Raw genomic sequence first — 25,447 nt, forward strand, 5'->3', positions numbered from 1 at the left:
TATGTAAAACTCCCCTTTTTTTAAATAGTCTATTTCACTTACACCTCGGTGGGGAAGGAGAAAAATTACTGCACTGGTGTTTGAAAAAGAAATTGGTATAAAATGTGGTGTAATAAATACAAAAAAGTTTGAATTTGACAGATGAGCGATTAAAAACACTGTACAGAAGTTTTTGTATTTGTACATTTATACTGGACTGGACTGCTGTGTACACCATTATGTCCTTTATAATATAGCCCAGCCTAGTAGATGATCTCCTGGTGGAAAAGGAAGAGGTGCCTCTGTCACACGCTGCTGGAGGGCTTTACTGTAACAGAAGAGGCAAACAGGCCGGGCTGGCAGTTATTCCTACTTGTGCCAAAAACAAACAACACAGCTTTCAGGCCACTTTCCTCAAAAAAAACCCCCAAATAAACAAACAAAGAAAAACAAAACACGCCCAGCAATCACCATGTTTCTGACCGAGAGGGGAAAAAAGAAAAGTTACAACACAGTTTAAATTCCGCCTACGAGAAGAAGAAGAGGTATCCATTTTGAAACACTTGTCATATGTTCTTTCAGTATACATTTCTGTATATGTATGACCTAGCTAAAATTGTTTAGCGACAAGGCGTGTGAAAGTGCTTTTCAGAAAAAAGTTGGCAAAGCAAAAAAAAAAAAGAAACAACCATAACAAAGCATTAGCGGTCACAGTACACAACGGACTGCGTCTGGGCAGTAGCTCCTACAGCCAGAATCCAACTTGAGGTGATCCCGTAAGGCTGATTAACAATACTTTAAGACAGCACCAGTGCTCGCAAAAAGCTGAGCCCCTCCGTCTACAATACGAGTGACAGTAACGGCTCAGAGGAAATTGCAGAACAGAACATTATCGGGAAAAAAAGAGGAAAAAAGGACCTGTCTTGTTGTTTAACAAAAAAACAAAAAAACAAAAAAAAAAAAGCGTTTCCTTCCTCCAGGAACAACTGGAGAGGCGAGACTCCATCCCTCCCGATCTGTACTTTACAATATAATGAGCCAATTATGTACACAATGGCAAGTGAGACTGGCAATATGAAAACCACAAGTACTTCTGTAATGTCATACCATTACACTATATACCATTATACAGTATTTCACCTTAATAGGACTATTTTCACAAGGAGGTCTGCGTAATGCTTAACACCTAAACAAACAAACATAATACACCACTCACTGAGATGAAGTGAGAGAATCTGTCTGTAAACATTAACAAACATAGATACGTATATAATTATATTCATCTATACCCATAAGTATATTAAAACCATGTTTAAGGAAGGTTGGAATGTAGTGTGGTCCTGAAAAAAATTGCACAAAAATCGGTCATTCCCCCCCCCTCTCTTTTTTCTCCGAGAAGAAGAGATAAATACCATGACGGATCACGTCAGGAGTGATGATCGGCTTTAGAGGTGTGTGTGTGTGCATGTGTGTGTGTGTGTGACGGATGCCGACCACAGCGTACAGCAGGTAAACCGAGAGAGGAGTAGCGAGGTGGAGAGGTTCAACCTCACACCTCCTCTCTCTCCTCTCTCTACCTCTCCCTCCACCTCACTCGTCGAGTTCTTCAAAGTGCCGGTAACTAACAACGTGACAACACTTAAAAATTTCCACAGCTGTAAAAATTAAAAAAGAAACAAAATGAGGTGGTGGTCTGGGCCCTTCGGGGGGCGCAGGCGAGCTGTAGAGATTGTTAGTAGTGGCGTTTATGGCAAGAGAGGAGGGAAACGGTGCACAATGATGCCTGGTCACTTCCCCTGCCAACACCCCAATCGCTCTGCTTTCTCCACAAGCGGCATCGAGGTGTTCATTGGAGTGTTTCGACTCTGCAGAGCGGCCATCACGCTGGTCAAAAGCACTGAATTCCCTTTCGTAGTGCACTGCTTCAGATCAGAGGTGGACTGGAGCCCTGGGAGGCTCTGGCCAACAGGAGTGTACTTTACAGGGAATGAGGTATTGAGGGAGCTGCTGCGTCACTCTGATGCCGGCTGGCCCAGATCTGTCTCGGGCTCCTCTTTGACCCTAACGGGGCTCAGAGCAGGGTGGCGCAGCTGAGTCGAGATGGGGTTGGAGTCCAGGGGGCTGAGAGGGTTGTGACTGGAGCAACAGGGGCGGCCCTCGAGCGAGGAGGCGGTGAGCGCCCCCGTCTCGTGATCCCGACAGAACGAGCGAGGACAGAAGTCACAGAGAGACGAGGCCGGGGAGCTGCAAATACTGCAGTCGTGCCACGGACATTCCCAGCGTCCTGCAGACAGGAAAAGAGGACGTTATATAGAGATAAAGACTTTAGGTTGAAGATGTCAGATGGATCAGTTTATCAGAATCTGATCAAATGCTGATGCTGTATTTCTGCAATTTTGCTGTCTGGTCTATTCTGTGCTAATTCCTGTCTGTCTGTCTTGGAAGAGGAATTCCTACTCTCTTGCTCTTTCTGAGGTTTCTTCCATTTTTTCCCCTCCAGTAATGAGTTTTGCCTGATCTGGATTAAGGGTCTAGAATGAGAAGATTTAAAGCCTCCTGAAACAAATTTGTGATTTGTGATACTGGGCTATATAAATAAAACTGACTTTACTTGAATTCACTATCTGGAAATAATGGCAAAGAAACTTTTAAATATACAATTCCAAAACGTAGACCCTATTTATTGATATAATGATCCCAACCATGTCAAGTAAGCACCAACTCACATAGAGTAGCTTTTAAAAGGGTCTGTTCACCCATATTACTGATAACATATTCTTGCTTACTGCTGGTATTGTCTAACCATGGAGAGAGTTTCGGTTATATTTCAGGGGAGAATTTGGTTTGTAGTATTAAAACCTCTGAAATATTACATTTGGAAATATCTAACAGCAACGTGAGAGCAGGCTAATAATAAACGAATAAAGTCACCATCAGGAAAAGTTGACTGATGGAAATTTTAAAAAAAATTCATGTGGTACTGTTGCAGTGAAATCATTAATACAGTTGAACGCAGCTGAAATGACCATGACAAATATCAATTTTGGTTTTAATGGAGTCACACACAGAAAAAGTTAATTTTGTCATTACCATATGGCGGCTTGGTGAGGTTGAGACACAGCAGGTGGTACGCTTTCGGACAGTCCTTCCTATCACACATCACCAGCTCTCCACCCTCTCCGCAGCAGAAACAGAAGTATTCATGTGCATGTTTGCCCTCCGGCCGCAGCTTCCGCTTCTTAGGCTTCAGCTTAGCGTTCCTGGCCTTCTCCTCTTTCTCCATCACCACGGCACTCTGGAGGAGGAAAAGAGGAGGAGAAGAAGAGAGAGACACAGTGTCAAACACAGCTGCTAAAGTCAGGATTTGGGGTTTGTGATAGGAAGTAGCAGTAGTGTCCTCACCGTCGGCTGCACCCCGAGGAACCCAGAGCAGTTATCTGATCCACAGTGACACGACGTTCTCCTGTTGCCCACACAGTGCAGGTTGTAGTTAAACGTCAGCTCGGTGCCTGCGGGAACACCAGGGACAACATTCATGTTAAAAACAAAAAAATTATCTGTGTGCACTGTTCACATATATCACACAGTATATGTAAAACATGTGTGTGATGTTCTCCTGTGAACTCACCAGCCTCAATATCGCAGAGGGTGAAGAGTCCGATGCGAACGTCTCCGTTAACTGTCCACTTCTGGGTTTCACAGTTGGGGCTGCAGCTGTGGTTCATGAACCGAGATGAATTTCCTTTTGGGCCGGCGTCGATCACACGATCCTAAAAGCAAAGGCAGATGTTAACAACGACAGTTTCGGCAATGTGTTTAGAGAGAGGGGGGGGGGGGTGTCTTATGAACAGTGTGACTGATGTTACCTTGGTGAGGGTGAGCATGTAGAAGTTGGTCACGTGATTCTCGTGGGCGCGCTTGATTCGTTGCTGGCACTCCTCTGAGTCAATAACTTCTCCTACATATTCAGTCACAAAGTCGCCCTGTAGGAAACATTTTAAATGATGTTTTAGGTGATGTACAGCACTACTCAGTGTGTGAAAACAGTTGTATAATTACTTCTTGAAAAAAATAACTTAGATGATATCATCAGTAATATTTTAACATAAAGCTTGGATTACAAACTGAACATATGGAGGGTTTGGGGGGGGGGGGGGGGGGGCTCTATTGAAGTTACATCATGGGAATTGTAGGATCAAATGCAATGCTAAGGATACTTTGACAGGTTTCTTACAGTCATTGATCCTGTGATGTTTTTATATGAAAAGTCTTAATTACTAATAATAATTTTGCTAGCATTTAACTGGCAGCTCAAGGTAAAACTGGGGCCACTAATACAGCTCTGGTTTGAATTTTGGCTGTGGACCTTTATGACATGTCATTCATCTCTCTTTGTACCCATGTCCCCTGATAATCTGTGTTGTTACTACTAATGAAAGAAAGAAGATACAATATTTCTTTAAATTACTATCTTGTTCATTGGCATTCAATCTCTTTCAATCATTCTCTGCCCTGAAATCATGACAGAATTTTTAATTTTCTTCCTTTTTCTGTTTTTTGCATCCAAATGACTTAATTAATTAAAGTGTGTCCGTAATTAGAAAACATCAGGGGATAGTACTGGGCTGTCAATATTTAATATTCAATTCAAAAGTTATTTGTTATATTTGAAATTTAACTAAGGAAGATGATTACGACATAATTTGATAGTCAGGCTTTTCATGATTTTAAAGATGTGAGTAAATACAAAAGAATGACTTGCACTGGAGGTTAAGCTCAACACACACCTTCCTCAGAGCCTGGTTTGTCCTGAGGCCCCAGCCTCGTCCCTCTGTCTTCATCACCTCTGTCTCTGCATACAGCCGTTTGGAGAAACACTGATTCTCACAGTTGTCTCCTGCAGGACACACCTGCCAAGTGACATCATAAAAAAGGTAAGAAGAGGTGGCATCTGAGAGTGAATGGAAACAGTGTTTCATTTATGAGAGACAACAAATTTGTATTCATTCATTTATTTAATTACTCAAGAAATAAGCTAAACAAATGATGACAAACGAGTGCACAGACCTGTGGATGACACTCGTACTGCAGCATGCGGTTGAGACACTGTGAGTCGAGGCTGCAGGGATGCTCGTCTGTTGATCTGCAGTTGCATCGTGGGATTTCTGACAAGTCAGCAACGTGCACCTGCACTTTCCCCACAGGTTTGTTGGACTAACACAGGAAATAACACCCACATAATGAGTCAAGTCACACTGAAAAAACAACTACACCCATAATGTGGCACAAATTTAGGTTGTTTGTCATGAGTGAGATATTGACGTGGCATTACTTTGATGAATTTGTAGGGTGGAGGTTTGCGAGAGTTCCGTTCCTGCTCGAGAGCCTCCCTGCTCTCCCTCTGGGCCTTGAGCTCCTGGAACCGCCGGGCTGCTTCCTCTAGAGCTGAAACAGATCAACAGCATCTTAGAAATTCATCCTCACAACCGTTTATAGAAATAAATCACAACAGATTCATCTTTAAGTAGGAGAAAACCTTTAATGATAATTACCTTTCTTGAAGGTTTTATTGATATTGATCTGACCCGTGACAAAGTTCTTGTCATTTTCAACGTAGGGGAAGACGCGGCCCTGGTTGATCCAGTAGTAGTCGTGGGAACCGAAGAAAAAGACGGGGAAGTCACCGATGTCGTGGCGAAGGCTCTGAATGTTGGATGGCACCAAGCGAGGGTTGCAGATCTCTGCTGGCCACCACCTGCAATAGAGCGAGACAGGGACATCGTTCAATAAAAAGGAGAAGATATATTTGCACCAAAATCTGCAAATATATTTACTTTGCTTCTCATTAATTTCAAACTTTTGTCAATGACAGTTTTAATCTTTTTTTTTCCAGGAACAAAGTCTGCAAGGCTCCTGGAAAACCACAGGTTACTGGTCATAGAAACTATGTTTTAGCACATTATCATTTTAACAAGTAATAGAGTTATTATTTGCATCGCCTCACCTCAACTATACTAGCAGACTACAAACTGCATAGATCATGTCTCAGAGTCAGTTGTGAGACACCAATGCTGCACTCTCAGATCAATATTTCCTGAATACCAACCTATGTGCATCTATGATCTAACATCACACATCCTGCTTCAGTGTGAAGCAAATTTGTTAGACTGACCTCAAAAGATAAGTCTGGAGATAACCTATATTTCTATTATTGCCAATAAATCTCATAAAAAGACCAAAATCAACAATGTGCAAGTCATTTTGAATACTTTATAACTTCTGCGTTATTTGTGTGTGACTCTCAGGCCAAATCCCATTCACATTGCCCATATTCATCATAATTTTAAAAAAAACATGTCACAGGGTGTAACAGTGTGGCTGTAGCACAAAATAATTACGTAAACCAGATAGCACGTTTCCGTAGGGTCAGTACATTTTTGGTTTTGGTCTTTTCATGGGGTTTTCAACAATAAGAAAAATTACAACATATCACTTGACATGTGCTTCAAATGTGACCATACCATAAACTGACAGTTGCACAACCCTCTGCGGTCTACAATCAGTGCTCTCTGCGTACCTGTAGTTACCCAGTTTGACCCAGACAATTTGTTTGTAGTGAGGTTTCTTCCCTGCCCTGCAATCACTGCAGGACCACGCCCCCTCCGGCATCTCCATCTCCAGACACTCCGGGTGGAAGGAAGCTGGGCATGAGTCGCAGCACAGCAACTTGCCTCCTACATTTGTATGTATGGATGTACACATGTATATGTTTGTATGTATGTGTATGTGTATGTGTGTGTGTGTGTGTGTGTGTGTGTGTGTGTGCATGTACATGCGTTGTGGGAAATGGGTATGCAAAGAGAGGAGGAGTGTACGATTAGGTGATGCACCTTAAAACCTGGACAAACTCTGAATCTCATTTGCAGACAAGCCAAAGAAAGGTATAAATACTACACTGAAGCTGTACAACAAAACCAACAGTCTCAAGTTTGTGTTTTCCAGGATCTAGTATGACAGGAAAACGGTGTCTTTGCATGGAAAATATTTTAACCTGAAGCTGCTTTACTATGTCATTATTCTGAGCTAAGAAACTTAAGCCATCAGCTTCTTCTTGAGTGAAGGCTCCTGTAACAGCCCTGCTACATGAAAAGGACTGATAATGGTTGGCAGGCCCTGCATGGGGTCGTCCAGTTGGTTTCAACTTTTACCTGAGCAGTTACAGCATGTCTGGCAATCAGATTCAGAGCACTGTACCAAGACCAGTCTATGGGAAATACATGCAGCAGCACAGGAATAAAACCAGCCAGCGCATTAACAATGAATTAGGGTTGTATCAAAATAACAAATTATTAGCAAAAAGCAGGCATGCAGTCCTGCTGGTAAAGCAAACGTTTCCCATCACACATACCACATCCTGCACAGACCAGCTTGCATGGAATCTTATTTTTTATAATAATGCAATTTGCCAAATTGTTCTTTCTTCTTTTATGAAATGTTGTGCTGATATCACAACATTAAATTGCTTAATTTCACTATTCATACATTTGAGGATTCTTAAATTTGATCTGCTGTAAATTCCATCCAAGGCAGGTCAAAGCTCAAGAAAATGGGAGGTGAGCCGAAATTTCATTTCATCTGACAATTTCAGTCAAAAAATAAAACTTAGTTGCAGTCGACATAAAGGAGGTGAAGCTGGACAAGGCCTTTCAAAAACCAAAAAACAAGCCCAGAGTGCTGAAGCAGAGAAGCAGTGCACCTCCAGTAGTGATAAGCTCCACAAACCACAGCCTAAACTGACCCAGAGCATCCAGCATCAGGGCACGATACAGTAGGTCTATTTCATTCTTCCCGACCACCAGAGACAGTGGTTAAAACTAGATGTTATCCGTCTTATGCACATGCAGGTTGAGCTCACATGTGACCTGGGATGATGTGGCGTATATAAGCCCACATCACACATATGGTGTTCCTTTTATCTTTTCGTGGCTAATGCACAAACGCAGACGGAATCAGAATAGGAAGATAACTGGTGACTTTTTGCTAGGAGCCCTGCAGCTGCATGGTTGGAGATTTGGTTTCATGCTCCAAATGCCGCTATTAGACACACAGACATCACAGCTGCACTCTGACCCCTTAGCTGTTAAGCTGCGTTCACACCAAAAGCATCTGACGCGAAAAAATTGCTTGAATCGCTTGATCATAAATTTCAATTTTTGGATCATCGCTTCATTCACGGATGTGACGTCGGGAGAAACTCGCCGCTGCTTGGATGTTGCGCCATTTACATTGATTATCTATGTAGACTTGCTGCTCAATTTGCGTCAGATGCTTTTGGTGTGAACGCCCCTTAAGACGGGTGTTTTCACTGGTTACGACAGGTGTCTTTTGCAACTTTGAAGCTAGGATAGCAAGGTAAGCATGGCATCTCTTTGTTACCTTGAAGAAAGTTATTGTTTTAAGAGGAGCCTGTTTGCAGGTCCCCCTTAGTCACTGGACTAAGTGCAGTTGGTGTATTTTTCTGTTATTGGTAGACAGCGTCTCAGTTACTCCCACTCGTTGAAGCGTGTACCTCCTCGGCTAGCCTGACTAGCTGAGGTGGAAGGACTGCAGCTTGAAGGCCAGCCCCGTCTAGTGTCTCTGAATGTACAGAGCAGGCCCAAACGCTCCCCAACTAACAGTGCCCCGCCTACGAGAAAGGCAAAGAAAGTGGACTGTTTGGCAGCGAAAGTCAATACATGCTTAGGCTGAGTACAGCAGATATGCTCCAAGCTGTGGCCCATCAAAGTTGGTACATGTCCATCGAGTTGAGGGGCAAGTACGCTTTCACTTGGTCTTTCCCAAGCCCAACGGGGTCTTCATGACACGGTTGGACCTTACTGTAAAATTACGCCAAAAGTTGTGTCATACCCAGCCAAAGAATAGTGTTCACTGGGTTAACCCTGGACTCCCACTAAATGCTGGCCACATCAAATCCAGGTAGGCAAGGTGACGCACTGGTGAGGTAAGGCTGAGGTATGGTCAGCTTCTCCTCCGTTTACCAAAGAACAGGAGGAAGGAGCACAGATGGGGCAAGTTCAGTGGTCAAGACACAACTGTGAGGCCACGATGGCTGTCTTTTAGGAGCCCTCAGGTCAGTCCTGTTAAGGTGCGTTTCTTTTGTAACTATGTTGGTAAAAGTTAAATGCTGCGTCTGGCGGTCAGGAAAAATGAAATACGAATTCTGAGTGAACGGCAGAGTTCTCCGTCACTGGGAATCCTGGTGAGAAGATTCTGTACGAACATATTCCATGATGACGTGGACTTATATACTCTACACCATCCCAGGTCACATTTGACTTTGTTGATACTAAATACTCCACCTGCATGTGAGCGAGACGGATAACATCCAGCATTAAGCACTGTCTCTGGTGGTCACCCAGAATTCATAGAACTGAAGTTACAAACGTAACTCTCGTTTAACTACTGCAGGTTAAATGACTAATTATATTTTCCCAGTGGAGATATTGTACTCATTAAAATTAAGGAATGTTCATTGCAGAGATGTTTACTCAGACTGACTGTTCATGCACAGCATAAACCAGTCTCACAATGAGCCTCAGGCAAGAACCATGCATACTAAGAGATTATTTTGCCGGAAAATGTGTGGCCACCAAAGTTCTCCTACTCAGAATTTTTCTGTTTGGTACAAATGAAAAAAACGAGTGATCCACATCTGCTTTGAGAATCATGTATAGGGAGTCTGTCTTTCTCCACAGTGGAAAAAATATCAGTTTGATTTAAGAATCGTAATTCCGTAATCTGGGTGAATATAAATCTTACACAAGCCAAATAATTAAAATAGACCATGTCATCATGGCGTAGGAAATTACTGAGAGGATCAGCAAGGTCAGTGGTGAAAAAAGTATTCTGATCATTTACTGAAGTAAAAGCAGCAATATGACACTAGAAATGACTTAATTACATGTCCTACATTCAAAATGTTGTTTAAGTATAAGTACAGAAGTATTAGCAACAAAATAAAGGTATCAAAAGTAAAAGTAAAATGTTAAATGTTTAAGTATGAGTACTGTGACATATCAAATTGTTTTGTGTCCCCTTATATGACTACCACACCTCTAAATGTGTTGTTTTCATCTGCTGATATGAGACAACAGGACTTGGAGCTCTGTGGAGTCAAATTCCTCTTTTCATTAAAACTTGTTTTGTGAAGGAAATTGCTACAAATGGAGCAGAACAGGCAGCCTTATATAGCAATTTAGGGGCACTGATATTGTTTATGATCAAATCTCACTAGTGAGCACCTCCTCATGAACAGCTGGCATTCAGCAAGCTGAAACAAGAAATTAACAACAAGTTTGTGCCGTTAAGAGTTTTGGTGAATGAGAAATTAGCGTCATTTGAAATGAAACTAAGAAAATGTTCTTGCATGAGGCCCAATGTTATCTGTTAATGTGTTAGGGAACTTGGCTGAGGTTACTTTTTTAATGCACCACTCTGCATTAAAATTAACTGTAGGTTTAACCAGTTAATGAACATAGCACCTCAAGGCTTTGAAATGAAAGTTGCGAACAAAAACAAAGGGAAACTAAACCAGAATGGGAGCAGGCACAACATAAACACAGACCAGTGGGACAAAGGAGAAAGAGAAAAACTGTTCAGTTACCTTTCCCAACATTCTTTTTGGTAGCTGACGAAGGAGAGGGAATCATAGGTAATTTCAACTCAGCACGATTTGACTCAGTCAGAAGGTAGTGGGACTTATAGGCATATGAACTTAATATGGTGTCAGTAAGGTCTTGCACTAACAGCCCTACACAAGACACACAGGAAGAGACGGGGGTGAGCCGCAATCAAACTCGAAATTACCCAAAAAATTCACAAAAGAGAAAGAACGAACACACAGTCTCACGCACACGCACAGTTAAAACACAAGAAAAGTAACAAATAAAACAAAGTTTGTCCCGACACAAAGAGGCCAAACAATGCACTCAACTTATGTTTTAAGAGGAAAAGTTCCAACATCAGATCATAACTGGATCAAAGTCATTAAAAAATAAAAGTAGATAGTGTGTTTTCTGACTTGTGTGGGACAAATGGGATTCTTCAAAGTGGAGTGCAGTGTATCAGCCTGAATCATTCATCATATTAGTATTGTAATGGAAAAACAAACATTACATTTCACAGCACTGCTATTTATGAACAACAATGCCAAACATGAAACGTGAAATATTAAAGATAAAATGTCTAAACAAAGTATGTGAGAGGTTATCATAGCTGCATGTGCCCAAAATAATGTGTCTAAGGTCAAAAACGACCAGGTCCTGTTTTTTACGTGTGGCTTGAGTCAGAAGACATCAGCCAACTTGCGGTGACATCAAGAACTTCTAATTTTCCCTGATCCACATGTTCAGGGTTGCCGCAGCTTCAGGAGAGGGAGGCTGTTAGTGAGTTCAAGCATGTGGGGCTTACCTCTGGCACACAGGAAGCACCAGCCCACATTGACGGGCGAGGTGAGGAGGCCGTTCCTCTTGGTGCTGCCGTGGCTGCTGCAGATCATGATGTGATGGGTGAGGACGACGCTGCCCGCCGCCACGCAGCTGTCTCCCGTGTGATAGGCCACCGGACAGCGGATACAACGCATCAGACGACCTGGACAAGAAGCAGAGGAGAGGGATAAAAGACTCAATGATAGGCTGTCTCATCAATTATTCTCGTTTTATTTTAACTTCCTACCATTTACTTATTTAAGTGTCTCACATAGGACAATACACATCAGCAATGACGCAAAATAACAACGGCCCATAAAATTGTCTAAAACCTCCATTTATCTAATGAGGGATGATTGTGGACACAGTTTTGCCCAAACTCCTGTCCTTTCAATCACTTTGTAAGAAGGGGGAAAGATTATGAGACCAAGGTGAAAAGCTCACACCTTCAGTGGAGTCATGTAGCTGCGATGCAGTGCAGCACACAGATACGAAAAGGTTTTCTCTGTTTCTTCACAGAGTTTTGACAATGAATTAGGTCAGATTCCTTTATGGGTTCCAGCGGTAATTAAGAACGGATCCAATGGACAAAATAAGATTGTCTTATTTAATTTGCTTGGCACGCAAGACAATACATTTTATGGTAGTATATAACCAAAACGGTTGTTTCACATTTAATAACAACATATCTGCAGCTGAACATGAAAAAAACTGTCTGACACACAAAGAGGGAAAGTTTTGCTTGAAAAACTGTAACTGTCGAAGATATTCGATATTTGACTAACTCAGATAGCTGAAGCCTCAATTCATCTTCAGATAAATTTTTAAATACATTTGTGCTCAAAACGAGGACTGTGGGTTTTCTCCCCCGTCACTGATACTATACTGTAAGTGCATTTGAAGGGGATCTTCTAAAGGCTGCTATGAACAGGAGGAAGTAAAACCTGTTTAAAGAATACATAACATTATTCAATGAAGAAAAAAAAAAAAAAAAAAAAGTCTCTGAGGGGTCTTGAGAAAATCTAAAACATTTCCTCTTTGTTTCCATGAAAAACATCCATGCTATCCAGCTTTGCTTAACTACCTATATTTACCGTAGGGTTTGAATTACACACTCAAAGCCTGGTGTCAAAGGTATAAATTGTAGCTGATGGAGCCACAGTGAGACAAATGTTCTTTAGGCACATTTTTGGCACTTTAACATTTTCATTTTTAAACCACAGTTCCCTTCTTTTTGTCATATGGGGTATTTCCAGCAGAATAACGCACCATCATCTTAAGACATTTCCAGGAACACAGCAATTACTTTATTTTTCTCCGGCTGTCTGCAGTCTCCAGACGCCCTTCAATTAAAACCACATTTGGTTTGAGGTGGAAAAGGATGTTTGTGGTGAGACTGTCACCAAATAATCTACAGAGGTGCATCAGATTGGCACAGACCAAGATTTTAAGGTGTGCCTCCTAAACGTAGCACCATTTTGTCTTTTCTCTCTTTCTCAATATAATTTTTCCCAAGAAAAACACACCCTACGTCTTATTTGTTTTTCTTGCACTTCCCTCTTTCAGAAGAGCCTTGACCTTTGCTTTTTCTATTGCTACACATACAGACAAATTAGTCTAAAATGAAACAGAAAACTTTTCGTCACACTTTGCTGATGTAGCAACGTCTCATCTGCAGACTCAAACAGGAAACCAGAGAGGCTAAGACAAATCAAAAGGCGTTTTACCTTTGCTGGCTCGCTGCACGTCTCTCTCCAGGCAGCAGGTAGAGCAGCTGTGCTGAGGGCAGCTGAAGCCTCCGCCCGAATTGCTGGTGGTGCCCGGGAGTTTACGGACACAATCCTCGTGGTAGTAACAGCCACATCCAGACACAGAGCAGCGTGTCACCTCCCGTCCTGCTGTTTTACAGCTGAAACATGGATGATTGCCTGGAAAAAGGATGACAGAGAGTCTCTGATAGTAAAGAGCAAAAAAGCTTTGGATATCAGACACAGTGAAGCTGTAGCTGTTCGCTCACCATTTCTGCATTCCAGACAGGTGAACCTGCCTTCAGGTAGGGACGTCAGACCGAGACAATCCAGGTGAAACTGTCTGCTGCAGTCTCCTTCACACACCACCAAACTCTCTCCATACACCTCACAGATCTACACACACATACAAACCAAGTCAAAATACGAATACCTGCACATCCTCAGAAGAAAGAGAATATAAAGAGGAATCATGAGTGATGCTGACCTGGCAGACGGTGTCCCTCTTCCCCGTGCTGCTGTCCTGACGAGACAAACCAGAATCCACAGACTGAGTATCTGAAGCGTCTGCATCAGCAGCTGCTGGACTATCAAGACTCTTCCCAAATAAACCCTGTGAAATAAAGACCACGCGTGTTGATGTGTCCTGCGTGCAGGAAACCAACCCCCTATGTTTAGCTAACGCATCGGTTCAAAACCAGAACCCTTTTCCAACAGCAATTATATAAATTGCAATAGATTAATCGGTCTCCAGTTCTACAGTGAAGACTTCAGAAATGATTTCGGTTCATTTTTATGGGAGGGAACTCCCTCATTAAATTTCTCAACACTTTTGGGGTGGACTAAATCCAAAAGATAGATAGATGTGAAGAAACTTAGCAGTCCAACAACATTAAACCTACAAACAACCCAGAATGCAACACAATCTTATGCAACTGTCTCATTGTGTAAGTTAACTCTTGCTCCATTCAAAGACAATTGCTGCTGTTGTGAAAACAACATTTTTTGTTCTCAAATATAATACAACCTGTACTTTTTAAGATGTAATATCGGGATATTCATCTTATGTTTGTCGTGATAGTCTAAAAAGTCCCGCACGCCACTAAAAACGCATAATTAAATTATCCAAATAGAGAACGTTAAACAAAGACAATGATTATAATAAGATGACTGAACACCGCCTTGTCGCTTCTGCAGTGTTAGCATCTGATTTAAGAGAGTCAAAATGTAGATTCTGACCTGTTTATACGGATCATGTATTCAAAAGAAATAAAATAAAACAGTATTTTCCTCTTAGTGTGTGTAGTGTGTGTGGTGTGTGTGCGTATTTTATTTGTTTTCCAACCCTACCTGCGGGTCGTTGAGGCCTCTAGAGTCAGAATCAGAGGTGTCTCTATACTGAGATGAAGCCATCTCTACATCTGTTGATGCTCTGCTTCGCTTCTTCAGTGGCTTGCAGGCATCGGAGATCTCACTGGCACCTAAAGGATGACAATAAAAAGGATGGATTTCAACTTCGGGAAATAAAAGGGAGTTGCTGCCAAAAGCGTTTACAAAAGGCTTAAAAGAGTTGATCATCTACCTTTCTGTGAGCCTGTCCTCAGTGTGGTCTCAGGAGCCATCTCCGCCTGCGATGAAGTTAAAGTTTTCAGTTACAGTGGTCGTCAATTTGATTCAGATGGTAGCAGCTAAGTCTGAGAAAATTTGATACTTGAAATAGGACCACTGCATTGATGCAGCAGGGGTACAAACACTGGGGACTCAAGCAAAATAAAAAGCAGGGTGTTTTGGCGCAACTTTTGGAACAACACAGTGTGATATCTTCCTGCAACACAATGCACTGACCGATCAAATACCTGATTAGTTTGTAATGTGAATGCTGGATTTCTGCTGTTTACGCCACAATGGTCATGACAAAAGATGAAATGATTACAGCCATAATAACTTTCAGTTGTTCATTATATTAAGAAATACCGTGCTGTATTTTAGCATCTGTTAAGTCTTCAAATGTATTTATCTATTACACCAACTGAAGTTCCTGGATTGTATTGTATTGACGCAACAAACACTGACACTTGCATATATTTTTAAAAATATATATTATTCCTTTATTTAATAGCTGACAGTGGAGAGGAAAAAAAGAAGAATGTACAGAAAATATGGAGAGAGGGGCATGACAATGGAATCAAACTGGGACGTTGGGATTATATGTTATGTTTCTTAATCAGTCGGCCATCAGGAAGTCTGCACACCAGGTGAGCTGTGGAGGATGGATACCTGTTCCTTTTTGGTTTTCTTTTTAGGGACGGGGTCGTTGCCTCTCTCTGACTCAGACCTGCTCCTGACTGACCGCCGCTGCAGCTTCCTCTCCTGAGAACCTGAAAACACATGAAGGTGTTGAGCTGCTTCTCTTCCTGGCTGAATGATGTCTCAAATGTCATGTCTGGATTTTACAAACCTTGTGGACTACTGTGGTGTGAGCCAGGAGAGGAGTTTTGCTGCATTCCTCCCTCCTCACTTCTCCGACTGGCGGGGGATTCTCTCCTCTCCTCCCCTTCTTCCTCCGCGTCATCCCCGTCTTCTTCCTCCTCTGGACTGGGCTCCGGTTTAGCCCTGCTGTCCTGCTCAGACAGAAACCGGTGCATATTAAAGGGGACCTACTATGTTTTTTGTGTGGTTTTCTGTTATTTCTACACTGTTATGATGTTGGATATTGATGTTAAACATGACAAAAGTTCCAAAACTTGAGGTTAATGTATGTAGAAATGCAAGTCAAAACACAAGGCTTCAACCTGCTCTGGTATTTTTTTTCTTGCTGACGAGCTGACATCAGATCGTCTTGCATTCTTGTAAAGGCTCGTCCATTGTGCAGCCTTTGTTGCTAAGGTGGATGCTAAAGTTATTCCATGTGTTCTTTGCGTTGTTCACTCACATATTTCGCATTGGGTTGCAACTCAACCATGACAAATGTATTTGAGAAGTCGACATTTCAAGTAAAGAATAAGAAAAATAAGTGCAATCCTACTAATACTGTTTGTTTACGTAGCAGTTGAGAGTCAGCTCTGACGCAGCTTCTGGAAACTGACCAATCAGAATAGAGTGGGCTCATCGGAAGGCCTTAAAAACAGGAACTAAAACGTCCTGTTTCAGACAGAGGCTGAACTGAGGGGCTGCATGAAGAGCCAGTATAAGATAAACACTTTTTAAACTACTAACTTTTTTTAAAAACTATGAATAATGCAAAGTTACTCTAGTGGAGCCCCAGAATAAAAATATAGAGTAGCAAATGAGCATAATGGATCTCCTTTAAAAAAAGTTGCTTTCTGCCCCAGTTACACCAACCTCAGGTGAGCAGTATCCCAGGTCGGGCTGCCTGGCCTCTCTCTCCACTCTCTCCTCTTTCTCCTCTTCTTTTTTCGGAGAGGCAGCTGCTTTCTTCTGCAGCAGAGGCCAGTCACACTTTGTGATCTCCACATTGAGCCTCTTCATGGTGATGGAGAGAGGCAGCAGCTTTCTTGCTGCGGCAGTTTTCCACGCTCTGACTGGTGGTGGGGAATCCTGCCGTGCTCGTGCATCAGAACCAGCATTCTGTTTAGGGGAGCCAATTTTACTCACGTCCCCCCTCTGGTTCTTCTCCTCGTTTGATGCCTGGGAGTTCGTGTTGTCGTCTGTATTTGAAATACTACACTGCCTACGTGGTAGCAGCCTTCGTGGTGGCTGTTCTCTCTCTGGTGACTTGACTCCTCCTTCCTCCTTCTTGGTGGTTGAGCCGCTAGAACGCCGGTTTCTTTTCTCCGCTCTGATGGTGGGTTTCTTGGCTGAAGGGCCCTCACGAGGGTCTGGATCAACGTAAATGAAGGTATAGTTGTCAATGCGCTCCTGCCGCGACATCACGAAGGCGTCCTCGGCGTGGCCCACACCCACTTCCCACTGAGAACGCTCCCTTTGAGGGATGGGTTTCAGGAGCTGGAGAAGAAAACATCAAAAAGACACAAATCAACTAAAAGAACTTCACTTATAGAAAGAGCGCGACTGAGCGAAGACACATTACACACCACTCAAAAGTTTGGGCACACTTTCTCATTCAAGGGTATGGGAAGTTGTTTCCAAACTTTTTCATAATATATAATGAAACATCCAAAAATCTTGGTGTTGTCTGCTGCCAGAGGACACTGCTCCCTGCAGTTTACAGTAAACAAGGCTTTTGTATTACTGGAAGCACATTCTGAGCTGGCTTGTGGAGAGGACAGCTCAGAGCATGCTTACACTAATGCAAAATGAACACAAATTATTTAATAGCTTCTAATTATGAAGTATAAATAGTTAAACTACAAAGTGTTAATATAATATGACATTCTTCCATCCTTTGTTATACTAAAAAAAACACTGAATTTTGAAAATAACCTAATACCTAATAATAAAATGACTACATTGGCAGAGTAGAATAATTTCAGATCAGACAGATGCTGGTGTGGAGAGCAGGATTTAGGAATACAGTTAATACAGTATATTCATTATTAAACTGTAAAATATTTATACTTCTCTGGTTCATTCTCTCTCACACCAAAGTTGAGGGATTCTTTAATATACTATGTATAAATATTCATCAAGGAAAGTAGTATTAGCTAATATATTATCTGATGTTTTCACAGGATCTACATCACTGCTATTACTTCTACCAGCTGTGTGTGCGCATCTTCTTCTACACCCATTTTATATATGTGCATATGGTTTAGTCATTGGTTACCTTCTTTTAACACAAAAGAAGTTCTTCTAATTGCAAAATCCACAGAAATGATGTACATTTTTAAACAAAAATCCTCACAGATATAAAGCCTCAATCCTTTATTTTCTTGTGATACTGAATGTTGACTTTGAGTTAATTACTCTTCCTCACGTACGCGTCATTTGAAAAAAAAAAAAAAAAGAACCTCATTATGTTGCATAAATTTGTCAAGAGGTTCTTCGTTTGACTCATACGTACTTTGTGTTTTTCGACAGGGTTTGAGGCCTTGCGCAGAGTTTCAGCCTGAAGCTCATCAAACTGTTGCTTCCCCTGGTACATGACTATCCTCTTCTCATGGATCCATGCTCGCTCCGCCACACTGCCAAAAAACTGGACGTGATACTCCCTGTGACCTGTACAGTAAAGAAGTCAACGTAAGGAGTATGTGGGACTTAAAATGCAGGGCCGGGGTGTCAAAGAGAGATTTTGGACCGTTGTGATCAAACTTTAAAAGAAACATTTGTGTCCAAAAACATTAAAGAAGGTCCGTGTTTATCTGTTAATTTTTACCTCTGGTGTTGATGCGCGTGTGGACCTTCATCTGCGGGTCAGAGGAGACCATGCAGGGCCACCATGGGTAGGTGCCCACCTTGGACCACACCAGATCTCCTATCACAAACTCCTTACAGAAGCCCGTCTCTTGGATCACTGAAGGGTGATGGACCTTCGGAACCTAAAACAGAACATAAACGGATCAATAGTCTGCGTTAAAAATAAGAAAAGTTTTTATGTCATGTTTTAATTCTTCGGAGAATGAACGCTTGAGCTCTTGCCTTTGGCGTCTTTGGTTCGGTTTTGATGACGGTCTTCTGGGGTTTCTCTGCCGGGGCCGCGGGTGTCTCTCTCAGCTGCGGCTGGACGTGGGTGTCCTCCGTCTGACCCGTGATACCTGCCTGTGTTTGGACCTGGTCCAAGCTCTGTTCCTGGAGCTGCAGCTGCAGTCTTGCACTCTTTTTCCTCTTCTCCTTCTTCCTCTCATGTCTGCGCTGCATCGGAGTGGCCTCGTTCTTCTGAGAATCCTTCTGAAGACAGAAAAAATAGAAAAAGAAAAACAGTGGTGACGAGACGTCAGTGACTTTTTTTTCCTATAAAAAGGCAGCTCAAAAATGGATCTCTTTGTGTACCGATATCAAAACTTTCTCAGATATCTACTTCTTAAATGATGCTGACGGATGATTAAAGCAAACCAAGATGCACACCGCGTAACAATCCATATGAATTTTAATGGGCCAGGTCACACTCTATCTATCTATATGACTGCCTTATCATTTAATGTAAGGTATGCTATAGTTTGTATGTGTTTACTGTATGTAGCTGAATAACTGGTTGTTTAATCGATTGACAAAAAATTTATTCTGCAAAAATGTTAAATTAATTAATCAGTGAACATTTTTCAAGGAGAAATTATCACAATTCAAACGTGAAGATTTCCTGCTTTAATAAACTGAATCTCTTTTGGTTCAGTTGTTATAATTCAGACATATGAGCAATTTGAAGATGTCTCCTTGGGCACCAGGAACTTGTAATGGGCATATTTCTCTATTTTATAGCATTTTATGATCCAAACAATTAGTCGACAAAGTATTTGTCAGATTAATTATTAATTGAAAGAATAATTAGTTGCAGCCCTGTCGTATTGTTCAGGGTTTTGGAATACATTTGCAGATTTCAGTGTCTCAGATGTCTTTGAGGGAACAAAAAAGTAATAGACAAAAAAAGACCCACAAAGAACAAATCTCAAGACAAAGCAGTATGGACTGACACTTTTTTTCTCTCTTTTGATCCAGAAATGTATTCAAGTAAAGATTTTGAGAGCAGAGATGCTCTACAATGTCTTTAAATGTAATTTTGTTAATTTGCATATACTGATAAAAATGAGAGCCATCAGCAGAAAATTAACCAACAACTTTTTTGATTGTTTTATCTTGACGTAAACTGAATATGTTTTGAGTTTTTGAGGTCAAATCCAACCACATCACAACACTTACTTACTCAAATTTCACCTCACACAAGTGCCACAAGGTTGCAGGCATAAATCCATAGAGAAATGGATTTTAGCCCTTAAAATATATACATAATGCTTATCATGTGATTTCCTTTGATAAGGATCAAGTATGTGTGTAGTTTAAATTTAATAAACTACAGAAGACTATTCATTCTCCTCCGAAATGAAAAGCTAACTGTGAGTGAAAGATGTAAAAAGACAAAAGGGACATGAGCACTGTGTCTCCAGTGATTGTTTTAGCCTCTTTAAGTGAGGATAGTTGAACATAAATACTCTACCTGCAGTTCTTGCAGCAAGTCTCCACACAGAGCAGATTCAAACAGCTCTTTGCCATTCTGATACGTCTTGATGATCTTCAGCTTGATCTCCGGAGAGCTGGTTTTCTTCAGCACCCCACCGGGGGTGTTGGACGGGGTGTGTGAGGGCTGAGAAGAAGGTGTGCTGTCCACGAGAGAGGGCGGAGGGCTGGAGGAGGGCAAGTGTAATGGCGGAGGAGGCGGGAGAGTGTGGGTCATGATGTGAGGCGTCTGGGGCAGGTGGTGCTGGGAGGGCAATGGCGGCGGAGGGCTTTGTGGGTGCGGGTGGGTTTGTATGTGAGACGGGTTTGAGTGAAAGAGATGCGCGTGGTGGTGGTGGTGCGGGTGGTGATGGTGGTGGTGGAGGTGAGGGTGATGCGTGGGCAGTGGTGGCGACACAGGGGATAAGGGTCTTTCCTGGAGGCCTGGGCCTCTCAGGACCGTCCCCTCCCCCGGCATGAGGCCATGCTCGCTGTAGCGCCCGTAGCCGTTAGCTGAGCCATTGGGGAACTGCGAGTACATGGAGAACTTGGCCTGCGGCTCGTACATGCCGAGTCCCGGCGGGTAGCCGTTGGAGACCTGCGGCATGTCCTCCGAGGCTGACGGCGGGTAAGAAAACTCCGCATCCAGGGCAGCATCGTAGGAGGGACCACCATCCTCGCCCGGGTCACTGCCGGTGTCGCAGGTGCCTTCCTGTCTGATGTTGGCGGAGTCAATGAGCTGAGGGGGTTGCTGAATTGTATTTCCCATGATCCCTTGCATGAAAGAGAAGGAGAAATCCATTGTTGGGCTCCTGCATCCTTAACTGTCTTTTTCTTTGACTGGACCTGTTAGAAGAGACAGATTCAATTAAATAAGAAACAAACTAATTCGCTCTGATTAAATACCTTCCAAATACCTCGTTCAACATTGTCTCAAATTATCCTTCATGAGGCTGAAAGAAATAATGCATGTTGCACCACTCTGTCAAAACGTATCTCTCCATGTGGTTCAGCTCAGCACCAAATTATGGTACCGTGCACACAGCAGATTCATAATATTTTGCTCACAGGCCCCAAAACACACCAGTTCTCCTGTTCTGGGATATCGTCCTGTCCTCAGTTTGCTGTATTTCACTCATCTTGTGGTAATTTGATATCTGAATATGTGTAAATATGCACCATATGAGCTAAATATCAACTGACATCATCGGTTTTAACTCAAAATGTTTCTCTACAAGAACTCAAGTTTAGGTAAAAGTTTAAAACCAGGAGTCCCGTTGCTGTGACCCTGTGGTTAAGATGATTATCATCTCACTACAACACTGCTGGGGCAGTTTCACATTATACACACTGTATTTCCTGTCTGTTAAACTGTTCAGTATTAATCTTACATACACGTACGGCCTGCCTTTACACTTTCATAATTTATTGCGCTTTGATTTTGCATATTTCCAATAAAATGTTCAATTAAATCAATAAACCATGAACGGATTGCCACATGGTGAACCTTAGGGTCTGTTGGCTGCTTTGCTGTGTTGGTAATCGAGCCTCGATGTGTTATAAATCCATTCGATATTAAGTGACATGCAGCACCAACCTGAAAATACAGATCTCTCTAATCTAACCTCCTCAGCTTGAAGACCATCATCTTTTAAGTATTGTTGTAACTGTTTTAGCAAAAACACCAATTTTCCACCTCGAGAACTGACACGTAGTGAGGTGCAGATACATGTGAGCGTCAATGCAAGTCCATCACAAACAGGGTGCAAAATTAACTTTCTTATCCACTGTCTCAATAGTTTGTGATTGTTCACATTTTACCAGCAACTCACTCAATATATTATCATTGTTTTTGGCTGGTGAGTGAAGAAAATCTATCAGCCACTTACATATTACCAGAATGAATTTGGTGCTAATTTTGTGCCGTGATCACAAACAAAAAACTTTCAGGTGCAATAATTTGAAATATTCATATTTGCTCAATTTTCTTCATCTTCTGCGACAGTAAACTGAATATATGTGATAATGCAGGAAGTATTACTCAGATCCTTTTGTTAAAGTACCAATACAGCAATATAAGTATATAAGGAAGTAAGTAAGTTGTAAGTAAATACCCTTTAAGTACATATGTGCTTAAAGTATAACCGGTTTGGTCCCTCTGACTGATTATATATGACATCATTAGATTTTTAATACTGAATCATCAGTGTTAGAGCAGCATGTTACTGTTGTAGCTTCTGGAAGTGGAGCTAGTTTACTCTACTTTATAGTTTAGTCCAGTGGTTTGAAACCTAGGGGGCAGGGCCCCTCCAAAGGGTCAGCAAATAAATCTGAGCGATTGTGAGATGATTAATGGGAGAAGTTTTTAGGTGTTTTAGGTTGTTGGACTTTTTCTCTAATCTTTGATTTTTGGTGAAATATTATATAATTTTAACATTTATTGAAATTAAACCATGTGAGAAGTTTAGAGGGAAAAATCACTATCTGGTGGAGCCGTTAACGCATAGACATCTGAAATGTGACCCTATCTACACACTGCTTTTGGAAGATGTCAAAAGCCAAAAAGGTTGTAAACAAACTGATTTTATCTTTAAATATAGCTTTTCATGTCATCAATTGTCACATCTTCATCTGAAAAGTAATGAAAGTTGTGAAGTAGAAAGTACAATATCTTCCTTTGAAACATAGTGAGGTGAAGTGTAAAGCATCAAAAAGGAAACACTCGTGTAGAACTACCTCCAAAGTGTGCTTAAGTACTTAACTTGAATAAATGTACTTGGGTACTTTCCACCACTGAACACTAGTCAGACAAAACAGGACATTCAAATATGTCGGGATGAGCTTAGGGAAATTCTTAAGGGCCTTTTTAAAACTATTTTAACAGACAAAACGATTAATTGCAACTCCGAGGAGTCAGCTTGTAAGGTCCCAACTTTCACCCTCCCAAAAAAACAGAACAAACCAGCCAACATCCCCTCCAGTTACCATAAAACTGTGATCAAAACAACTCAAATTCCAGGCAGCTTGCACATGCATATGAAGAAGTGCATGACCTCCATCTGTGATCCGGCATTAATCATCTGTTAAGTTCCTATTTCTCAGTAACCTACAGTATGGATCATTTTTTGTGTGTGTCTTTCTTTTTAATTTCATGTAAAACAAACACATGGTGTGTGTGGCCTGCTATCACAAAACAAAACAAAGACCACACACACACTTCACACTTGTTTTAATGTCTCTGGTGATTAATGATCAGGTTAAAAGTGTCCAGTAGCTGCCAGTATAATCCTTTTTGATTGTGGTTTAAATAGTGAAGCAGAGGTCCAGGTGTTATGTCAAAATCTGTTTCCCCTTACTCCAAGATACCCCCAAATCAGTCATCTTTTGGAAGTGCTTAAACCTTACCATGCATACCTTAACCTCAACCCATAACCTGTGATGTTAGGCTATGAAAACCCCACATATAAACAGGAAGGGGAACATTTTTCTTGGGGGTAACAGACTTGGACATAACACCAGTGCTGGATTATAAAGGTTGAAGTAAACATCCATAAAGGTGTCAACTAACTACTAAAGATATGCTATTTAAGACTCATATCCACTGTGGCAAACATTAACACCTTTTATTAAAATGGTGTGCTTTCATTTTTAAAAAGAAGATAATTCACTAAATGAGCTTAAAGCCTTTTTTCTCTGCGCTGTTAGCCTGAAGCTACCTGGCAGCATCAAAAGGGGGGGTTGTGTTGAAAAAGATGGTAACCATTAACGAGATAAATATAATAAAACCACTTGTGTGTGAGCGTGTGTGTAAATAAAACCGTGCAAACATGCGTCGTTTAACCGCACACTAACTCACAGTAATTGCTTCTTTTATAAGTTTATCCATTTATTACACATGGAGAGCAAAAAAGATGAAAGAGGGGGAAGCTAATGTTGGCTAGGCTAGTGTTACAATATGGCTGCCCTCTTTTTTTTTTTTTTTTTTTTTTTTTTAGCCCCTTTAAATCAAATTGTCTGGCGAGATTACACCTCCATCACTGCAGGCTTTAGTAAGAGACGCAAAAATGTGCCTAAATTTCAATCAATAAGGAGTGAAAATGAGACTGAGAGGGGTTTTTATGCTGGAGGAGAGAGAGGGAGAGAGAGAGAGAGAGAGAGAAAGGAGGAGGGGGGGATAACAACATGCAGCAGCAGCTTTTGGCAAAACACGCTTATCGCTAAAAAAAAAAAGAAAAAAAGAAGAAGAAGCAGCAAGCACAGATTTTTAATGCCGAGTCTCGACATGCAGCAAAAAAAGGCGAATAAAAATGAATAAAAAAGCTCGGTACCTGCAGCGTGTCCCATTCTAAACACATACACCAAGCCAGCAGCGTGTCCTCGTTTAATCTATGGGGGTGAGAGAGAAAAAGCTTTACAAAATAAAAAAATAATCCTGTAATATTGGTTAAAAAAAGAGCGCAGGCCTTTTCCCCCTTTTTTTCGTTTTAACGCAACAGAGAGGAGGAGGAGGAGAGCCGGAGGAGGGAGGGTGTTACGCTATCTGCCCCAATGCCCAATCCTGAAGCTCGGCTCTTCCTCCTCGGTGTATAAAGGGGGGAGACTGGAGAGGGTTTTTTTTTATTTTAGTGAAGACATGCAAGAGCAAAGAAATGTTTAATACCCTCCCCCACCTTCCTATATGTGCAATAATAATAATAACAATAATAATAATAATGATAATAATCTATAGCTCTCTCTTCCTCTGGTTTGTGCAAAAAAGAAAAGAGGAAAAAAAAGGCGTCAGCGCAGGAAAAGGTGTCAAAACAGCAGCAGCAGAGGCACTCCGGGATGTGTAGTTTATTTCAAATGCCAGCAGGAAAGAGTAGATGTAAATGAAATACTTATAAATAATAATCATTTAAAAAAAGGAGTGCAAGATCAAATGCAGCATGCACTAAAGTGAAAGAGGAAATTGCAAGAGTCAATTTAATTTGTGCAAAAATAATAATAATAATAAGAAGAAGAAACATCAGCAGCATTTTTATTAGTGTTATTATTAACTATGACTGAGGTTTTTATGATGTGAGTGAACAGTATTTTAATAATTGTTTTGATGTTTTTTTTATTAATAACAGCTCGATGCAGATGCTGCACCAGCCTCTCTGATTGGCTTTTATACGCCTCCTC

General features: G+C 41.5%; 1 protein-coding gene across 5 annotated transcripts; it reads right to left on the reverse strand.

The window, feature by feature from the left end:
• Positions 1–951: 951 nt before the first annotated feature.
• Positions 952–24,741, reverse strand: nsd3 (nuclear receptor binding SET domain protein 3). 5 transcript variants are annotated; one of them, XM_053325439.1, is made up of 25 exons: positions 24,610–24,741; positions 20,283–21,127; positions 18,773–19,018; positions 18,510–18,672; positions 18,198–18,352; positions 16,556–17,179; positions 15,672–15,834; positions 15,491–15,591; positions 14,796–14,841; positions 14,564–14,694; positions 13,701–13,826; positions 13,483–13,609; positions 13,193–13,393; positions 11,449–11,628; positions 10,643–10,789; positions 6,557–6,713; positions 5,532–5,734; positions 5,312–5,424; positions 5,047–5,193; positions 4,767–4,889; positions 3,846–3,962; positions 3,608–3,749; positions 3,382–3,488; positions 3,070–3,274; positions 952–2,263 (listed from the first exon to the last, which is right to left on the reverse strand). In XM_053325439.1, exons 2-25 carry the CDS (start codon positions 21,081–21,083, stop codon positions 1,992–1,994), a joined length of 4,797 nt encoding a protein of 1,598 aa, XP_053181414.1. In that variant the 5' UTR covers positions 21,084–21,127; positions 24,610–24,741; the 3' UTR covers positions 952–1,991. The 5 variants fall into 5 exon arrangements, with proteins under 5 accessions (XP_053181414.1, XP_053181417.1, XP_053181415.1 ...); XM_053325442.1 differs by having other exon boundaries at positions 10,643–10,666; positions 13,701–13,736; positions 18,773–19,021; XM_053325440.1 differs by having other exon boundaries at positions 10,643–10,666; positions 18,773–19,021.
• Positions 24,742–25,447: the final 706 nt, after the last annotated feature.

This window comes from Scomber japonicus, chromosome 9, assembly GCF_027409825.1.
Source record: "Scomber japonicus isolate fScoJap1 chromosome 9, fScoJap1.pri, whole genome shotgun sequence".
Classification (NCBI taxonomy): domain Eukaryota; kingdom Metazoa; phylum Chordata; class Actinopteri; order Scombriformes; family Scombridae; genus Scomber; species Scomber japonicus.